This window comes from Rosa chinensis, chromosome 2, assembly GCF_002994745.2.
Source record: "Rosa chinensis cultivar Old Blush chromosome 2, RchiOBHm-V2, whole genome shotgun sequence".
Taxonomy (NCBI): domain Eukaryota; kingdom Viridiplantae; phylum Streptophyta; class Magnoliopsida; order Rosales; family Rosaceae; genus Rosa; species Rosa chinensis.
Genome location: NC_037089.1, coordinates 87561578 through 87570193, shown reverse-complemented (window position 1 = coordinate 87570193; position 8616 = coordinate 87561578). Strand labels below are relative to the sequence as shown.

Sequence of the window (8616 nt, the reverse complement as noted above, 5' to 3'; positions counted from 1 at the left end):
TTGATCTCCAAGTAAACTTGCTCTGCAAGTGTACTTGTCCTCCAAGTTTCCTTCTTCTACAAGATTATATGCAAGCAAACTTGTTCTACACAACATGACTCACAAGTCAACGTACACCTTGTTCAAATCTGGCCTTGAATAATACCTGCACATAAAGATGCATAAATTAATATCGCTTTGCATCCCTTGGATCCATAGCTGGTACTTCACTGAGGTATCATAACAGAATTTCATTTGACTTTATCATAAATGAATTTCCAGTTATAGAGAAATGTATTCAGCAAATCTGTACACACACTGCTAATGCGAATGACAGCATTATAATTCCAACATCTTCCTCCTTCAAAATTTGAGTGGAGTGTTATGCTACCAAACCATCACCTCTCTCTGAATAATCGTTGCAGAGAAGCACCCTTGTTATATCAAGATTCCCATCGTTTCAACACCAGTTTTCCACTGTTCGGATCTACCAGGAAGCATAACATCAAGATGTCTTCCAGGAAGAAGGGATATTTATCTAAACTTACCATGTGATTATAAGTTCCTGGTAAATCAAAATAAAAAAGTAAACAACCACCATAATGGTTTCCATCACCATCACCTACTGGAAGAGTGGACGTACACTGGGCGGTCTGTTGCAATATGTGAAGATGCTTGGTAGGAGGTCTAGATGGAGGTCAGGTGGAGGTTCCAAGTGAATCACCTAGATGTAATTTGATAAAGCTAACAGGACAGGCTTAATTAGTAGTGTCTATAGTTTTGTCATTTCAACTTTGGCATTCTCTCCTGGCAGCTTGATATTGATTAATTCAGGGCACACATAAATTTTAACTAATTAAAAGAGAAAACAGAGTAGGATATGTTTTGCTATCAAATAAGTCACTCACTTATTTAAGACTAGTGTAAGCCAAGCTGATACTGGTAGACATACATACTTTCATTCTAATATTACCATATGTATGTTATATCTGAGGGAAACACAGATAATTGGCTTGTGTTCCAAAACAAGTGACTGAGCTCGTTGCCTTGCTGGTCGGTAGCACGAATGGCAGGAGCTAATGCATTAAGCGCATATCGTTTGCTTCTCGACTAAGTTAATTATCTATGGGCAGGCAGCTCCGGTTAATAGCAGTTCTATCAATCACTCTTTGAAAGACCGGGCCCGTTCTGCCATTCTTAGGGTCTAGAATTCGAAACGCTAATCAGAACATCTTCTTACCAATCACCCACCGTGCCCCGGTTTGGTTCCATATCAACGGCCAATTTCCGTTACCGCTAAGCAGCCTGACTGAAAGGCTGATACAGAATCCAGATCATCATGTGTAAAGCAATCATTCGACCAAAATGAACAGTAAAGTAAGCATAACAACATAATCGACTAATTTATAGATCAGAATTAGGAAGCAGGCATACAGGTCTTTGTGTTTTGAATAAATTGAAACTCATATTTCCATACCCTAGTAAAAAAGATGATCACATTAGCAACATATAATTAATGCGTAAAATAGGATTTTAGACTAACATCTGCACTTAATTTCCGGCAATATGCCAAATGAAAGTTGTTTAGAAATTTAAACAAGGACATTTTTTTCACATGATGTATTCTATCCCTAACCAATGTGCCGGCCCCTACCTCACCACTTGGGTTAACCCGCGATGTCTCCATAAAGAAACAGCTGAAACATGTAAAGGTAGAGAGACCGATGTTCTTTTGCTTACAGAACAACATGTCACAGACAGACTTAAAAGAGTTTTCACGGAGCATATTATCCTTGCCTATCATGATGTGCCTTGAAAAATTTATAGATTAAATAATGCTCAGAATTCTAATGTACTTTTCCTTATCTTAAATTGTCACTTTACCTCATGTTTCAGAGTTGCAAACGTCAGCTGGGCTGTTCTCGGGAGAAAGTTGAGCTCAGCCACATTTATCACATCTGCACAACATGGTTGCTGGTGCCTTAGCTGGTGCCATGTTGGACTATATATGCTGCTGTTCTAAAAAATAAAATAAAATAAAATAGTTGAGCTCAGCCACATCTATCAGGAGTGTACAACATCAGCATGCTTTAGCTGATGCCATGTTGGATAATATATGTGGCTATTGTAGAGACAGAATACCGACGCTCCAGATTGTTTCCTTCTTTGCTTGGGCCTCGCAAAGAAGCCATGCAATCTGGTTGAGCTTTGCCAAGCAAATGATGATAACTAAGTGGAACCAGTTTCTTTTAGAAATCAAACAACAAGCAAGTGAAGCAACCAATGCCCAATTTTATAGCATACCACATAATACAGTACAAGTTTGACTATAAATTTAGCAAACACGGCAGGACTCCATTTGATATTAGAGGGGAAGAAAACCATGTTACATTCATAGCTGCAAACTGTTAACATATATACTTGTTTTACCAATTCACCTATTCCTCACGTGCAACTGATGGTTACATGGATTAGTTAGGAAGCATTGTTAGTTAGCGTGGTTAGCATGCTAATTAAGTCAGTAAGCTAGTTACTATAAATACTGAACCCCTTACTCTTTGTAACTAATCATTCCATTTTATATAAGCTCAGTTTCTTTCTCTCTGGTTCTCTCTGGTTTTCTCTCAAGCTTACCTTGAAGCTTTCATGGTATCAAGAGCCATGGCCGGTCACTGTGGAGCCTCGTCGCTTCTCCGATCGTAGTTCCGGTGTTGTCCTCGTCTCCGGTGCTCGTTTCTCCGCACCTTGTCCTTCAAATTCAGCTAAGTTTGTTCCTTCTTCTGGTTTCGTTTCAGTCTCCGTTTTCGATTGTTGATTTCGTGGTTGTTCTTCATCATCGAAGCTCCGGTTTTGGTTAATCGTTTGGTTTATATCATCACAGTGGTTTAGATCTGGTTATTGTTATGTGTTCAAAGTTGAAACCCTAGATTTTACTATTTCAAGGCTGTTCTTCTTAATTGAAGCTGAGATTCTCGTTCTTCTTTCAGTTTATATCATCAATATTGTTCAGATCTGGTTAATTGTTACTTTCTTGAGCTTGGAACCCTAGTTTTTTGGGAATTTTGTCTACCCTCTGTGATTTGCTAGCTGATATATCGCATCATTTCTCTATGGCTATTACTCAAACCACTGTGTACCTTCCTAACATTCTGTTTGATGAAACTGAAGGCTCCATTGATACTAGTTCTCAACCTGGAATTGGTGTGTCTATTGAATTAGAACGCTCTTCTTTACGCCCTACTAGTCAACTTTCCAATTCTAATATTTTACATCCTGTGGAGGGGTTGACTGCTGCTACCACAAATGACCATCACATGTTGACTAGAAGCAAACGAGGGATTGTTAAGAAAAAGGCTTTTCTCTCTGTTCTTTCTTCTATATGTTCAGACTCTACACTCTCAGAACCTTATTCACACAAAACAGCTCTCAAAGTTCCTGCTTGGAAGTCTGCTATGCAAGAAGAATATGATGCTCTAATCAATCAAAATACGTGGACATTGGTTCCACTACCCCCTGATAAAAATCTCGTATCTTGCAAGTGGATTTTTAAAATAAAGAAGAATGCCGATGGTTCTATTGCTCGACACAAAGCTCGACTTGTTGCTCGCGGTTTTAGCCAGGAATATGGTATCGATTATGATGAAACATATTCACCTGTTGTTCGACACACAACTGTACGTATGATTCTCAGTATTGCAGCCTCTTATGGCTGGCCATTACATCAACTTGATGTCAAGAATGCCTTCTTGCATGGTGTGCTTAATGAAGAGGTGTACATGACACAACCTCCTGGGTTTGAAGACTCACAGCATCCCACTCATGTTTGCAAGCTTCAAAAATCTCTCTATGGTCTTAAGCAGGCACCTCGAGCATGGAATGAACGGTTTGCCTCCTTCTTACCTTCTCTTGGCTTTAAATCTTCATATGCAGATCCTTCACTTTTTACTCTTATCTCTGGCACTTCCAAGGCTTATCTTCTCTTATATGTAGACGACATCATACTTACTGGCAATTGTGATAAACTTTTGGCTGAGATTAAAACCTCCTTGCAACATGAGTTCGAAATGAAGGACTTAGGTCCCCTTCATTATTTTCTGGGCCTAGAGATAAAATATCTATCACATGGCCTATTTGTGTCACAACAAAAATATGCCAGAGATCTTATTCACAAAGCAGGGTTGGATGATTGTCATTCTCACATTACACCATGTCAGTCCGGCCTCAAGCTTCTCAAAGACCACGGCACACCCCTTTCCTCCAATGACGCTGCTCAATTCAGAAGTCTTGTGGGTTGCTTGCAGTATCTTACATTCACTAGGCCTGACATTGCCTTTAGTGTAAATTCTGTGTGTCAATTTTTGCATTGCCCCACTGATCAACACTTCACTGCTGCTAAACGTATACTCAAGTATGTCAAGGGCACAAATGATTATGGCATTACCTTCAGGAGGGGCTCTTTTTCTTCTTCTGATGGCAGTCTATCACTTCAAGTCTTTTCTGATCACAATTTCTCCCTTCAAGCCTATAGTGATGCAGATTGGGCTGGGGACCCAAATGATCGCAAATCAACCACAGGCTTTGTCATTCTCCTTAACGGTTCTCCAGTTTCGTGGTGTAGTAAGAAGCAAACCGCTGTTTCCCGATCATCTACGGAGGCCGAGTATCGTAGCATGGCTGATACAACCTCTGAGCTGCAATGGCTCAAACATCTTCTTACTGATTTGCATCTCACACTTGACTCTACACCTACTCTTCACTGTGACAACATATCCGCTCTTGCTCTTGCCACAAACCCTGTGCATCATTCCAAGCTCAAACATATCGAAGTCGATATCCATTTTACACGAGACAAGGTCCGAGATGGTTCAATCCGCCTTCAATTTGTTTGCTCTCAAGAACAGCTCGCTGATCTCTTCACCAAGGGTCTCTGTTCTCCACAACATGATTATCTGTGTTCCAGCTTGATGCTTGGTTCCCCCCCATCAAGCTGAGGAGGGGTGTTAACATATATACTTGTTTTACCAATTCACCTATTCCTCACGTGCAACTGATGGTTACATGGATTAGTTAGGAAGCATTGTTAGTTAGCGTGGTTAGCATGCTAATTAAGTCAGTAAGCTAGTTACTATAAATACTGAACCCCTTACTCTTTGTAACTAATCATTCCATTTTATATAAGCTCAGTTTCTTTCTCTCTGGTTTTCTCTGGTTTTCTCTCAAGCTTACCTTGAAGCTTTCACAAACACCAATAAACGAAGATAAATTGCAAACCGAAAGCATGCCATCTAGTTGAAATTTAAAAAAAAAACAAAAGGAACCGTAACTAAACCCAAATTTGTTGGGAGGAAACCAAGCAATAAGAAAGCAAGTGTATTGCTACTGCCAGATTGTATAGCATAATGAAGTATAAATAGCTTGAAGCCACATTTTCTATAATGCTCTTCATTCCTCAACCAACAAAGTCCTCGGATTTATCAAACTCTCTCGAGCTAGGGAAACATTACACCAATTGTTACAGAGTGCACAAAATCATGTCACATACAAACATAGCTTCCAAGAAAATAAATAAATAAAAAATGATACATTGCAGACGAATAGCAGCTAATTATCTATACTCTTATTAAGAGAAGAGGGTTTGTTAGCCAAAATCTAAAATTTTGACAGAATTGATCCTAGAATATTAATAAACTTTGAGAATTAATTAAATCACAAGGATAATTAAGACATTTACAAAATGTATTTTTCTTTAAAAAATTTGAAAAAAATTATCCACAACCCACTTTTCTCTCTCCCACTTTCTTTTCTCTGCAATACCAACTTTTTTCTTCTTCTTTTTTTTTGAAAAAAAAAATTAATAGCTTGCACATGCAGAGCATGTGTGAAAAAATGCTAGTTAATTGAGAAGACAAGTAAGAAGCACCGGTATCAGCAAGCACCTCTTGGCAAGTAGCAGCATATATATAATATACGCTATTGCCTTGATTGGGGTAAGGGATTTGATGATGGGTCGCCCACTTGCTCTATTGGCATTGGGTATCGGCATATGGGACATAGATGACAAATCTCCAGCCACTTGACAATGCAATCTCCATGATAATAGTGTGAGCAGGGCAGGCTAGTAACCACCACCAGTTGATCAATACCTTGTTCTGCAAAATCCTCCAAACCAATTGCACATGATGATTTTGTTGCTTCAAATTCCCTAAATTTCGAGCTATCAAGTGTCACTTGCTGCAAACCCTGGATCGACAATTCCGCTGCCGGAACGAAATTAGGTCTACATACTTCATCTTCATCACTACTCCTGCTGCGAAAAGTGGTGTCCCATATGCTAACAACAATAGGGTAGTCGGGGAAGACGGCCGCGTCAACCACCTGGAATATGTTTTCAATAATATGTGGATGCTCATCTTGCGGGACACCAAAGTTTGAAAGACAATCCGCCATCATCGCTCTATACTCCTCGACTCTATTATTTGACTTGATCTCACCAAAATTGACCCAAAATTCTGCTTGAGATACTGAGATGGTTGACTCACTTCTGTCAAAAACTGGATCACCCCCCGGGGATAGGCTTAAGTTTACCCTGTAGAACAACAATTTGAACAGAATCTTGACCTCGCCGCCGGGGTACGGTTCCCTTAGGCTTGTTTGCACCACTCTGTAATGAAAAAACCATTCGTCACTGGATGTTACGACTCTATCTTTGTACATGGGCCATCATTGTTGTTTGGGCCTATTTGGGCTTTTCCTTACATGAGTACACTACCTCTAGTCTTTCTCTGCTTAAATAGCTGATAGGAATTGTATGGGATATCGAATTATTGAATCAGATTTATTGGCTTAGTTTTTTCCTATTGTTTTCCTTCTTTCTCTTTTGCAACCATGTCAATTCTGGGCCTGGATCCTGGGGATCCTAACACTGGACATGACTGAATCTTCTGAAATTGGTTGTTGGGTTCAATTTGGATTTGTAGCGGTGAGGCTCGGAGGCTCTTATACTTGCTTTGTAGCGGTGAGGCTCGGAGGCTCTTATACTTTCCTTCCCTAATTCTAATTCCACAACTACGAGGATTTGGAGACCAAACAAGATTAGGGAAGGAGCCTGTTGGTCATTGGGCTGATGGAGAACATGGATAATGATTACCGCAAACTCTGGTTTGGACGACCTCGGCGTCCAAGAACCCAGCCAATTTACTTTTTTTGAAAAGGTCAATTTTGTATGCTTTAGACATTAGCGGTAAATTGAAAATGGATAAATTTGATAAATTTAGATAATTTTTTAAGTGTTGGGTACACTAAATATTTGCTGAGTTCATTTAGTAAAATTTAAAAATAAAAAAAATAGTTAATTTATGGAAATACTTTTTATACATTGAATTAAAAACATATGCTTTAGAAAAACTACGCACCTTCTCTCGCCAGCGTTCATGGATCGGAACCCTATCTCGCCGACATTCATGGATCGCAATCCTCTCGCGTTCATGGGTCAAACTCTTCTCGCACCGGAGCTCATGGATCAAACATTTCTCCTACCGTCGTCGTCGACAGGAGCCTTTTCTTGCAGGCGCTCATCGACAGGAGCATTTTCTCGCCGGCGCTTATCAACCGAAGATTTCCTGCACCAGCGCTTCTCATTCTGTTTTCCCACACGCGTTCGTGCCTTTATTTTAGTCTTCTTGCCCTCCTCCTCCTCGATTCGTGTTGCCACGCTCCTGTGGGAAAAATTTTATGACAACATATTATGTCATAAACAATAAGACCTAATATTTATCCTAGTTGACACAATTTGGGTGCACATTGAAAAAAAAAAATGTTTGTTGGGTTAAGTTCCTCAAACAACTAAGTTCGAAGAGAATTAACCACTGCAAGTGGCCTAGTTGTTCTTGTCTAGTTGGGTGTGCTCCCCAACCTAAGTTCGAACCCCGAAGCTGTCAAAGTGGCTAGACACTGTGCTGCATTTCACATGCGCCGAAGGGGTTTATCTATTCCCCTTGACAAAGTCAACAAAAAAAAAAAGTTCGAAGAGAATTTCTTTAAAGTGAAGTTTTGTTTAGTGTATTCTGGACTAAATTATCGAAGTTGAAAGCAAAGAGCTTCATTAGTGGAAAACCTCAGGCCTCGTTTGTTTCGCGGATTTGAGGACTTGGGAAAGGAAAGTTATTCATTTTCTTTGTTTGGTAACCACAAAGTCCGGAAATGCTTTCCTGACATAAGGAAAAGTTGGGGATAAACTCATTCCACTCAAACTTCATGGGATTGAGTTTCCCATCTCATTTCCCAGCATTAATTGCAATAATTTTGGACAATAATAGCATTAATTGCTTGAGTACCCTTGGTAGTGTTGGAAATTCATTACAGGTTGTTTTTATTTTAAAATAGAAGGGCATTATTGAAACATTGATATATTTTTACTTTCCTTTCCTGCACCAACCAAACATTGGAAGGGAAATCAAATGATCTTTCCTGAATGTTTTCCCTGCTTTACCAAACACAAGAAAGGAAATCTGACATGAACTTTAGTTTCCCTTCCCCCGGGAAAGACAAGGGAATCGATTTCCCTTCCGTAAACCAAACGAGGCCTCAAGGTAAATTTGGTACCCTCTAAATCAGTAAATCCTAATGGATGCCAAACTT

At 39.6% G+C, this 8616-nt stretch overlaps 1 protein-coding gene across 2 annotated transcripts; it reads right to left on the bottom strand.

The window, feature by feature from the left end:
• Positions 1 to 5904: 5904 nt before the first annotated feature.
• Positions 5905 to 7181, bottom strand: LOC112184160. Of its 2 annotated transcripts, none has more exons than XM_040515585.1 (2): positions 6900 to 7181; positions 5905 to 6662 (listed from the first exon to the last, which is right to left on the bottom strand). In XM_040515585.1, the coding sequence occupies exons 1-2, from the start codon at positions 6907 to 6909 to the stop codon at positions 5950 to 5952; spliced, it is 723 nt and encodes a 240-aa protein (XP_040371519.1). In that variant the 5' UTR covers positions 6910 to 7181; the 3' UTR covers positions 5905 to 5949. The 2 variants fall into 2 exon arrangements, with proteins under 2 accessions (XP_040371519.1, XP_024178203.2); XM_024322435.2 differs by having other exon boundaries at positions 5905 to 6669; positions 6907 to 7181.
• Between the last annotated feature and the right edge of the window lie 1435 nt (positions 7182 to 8616).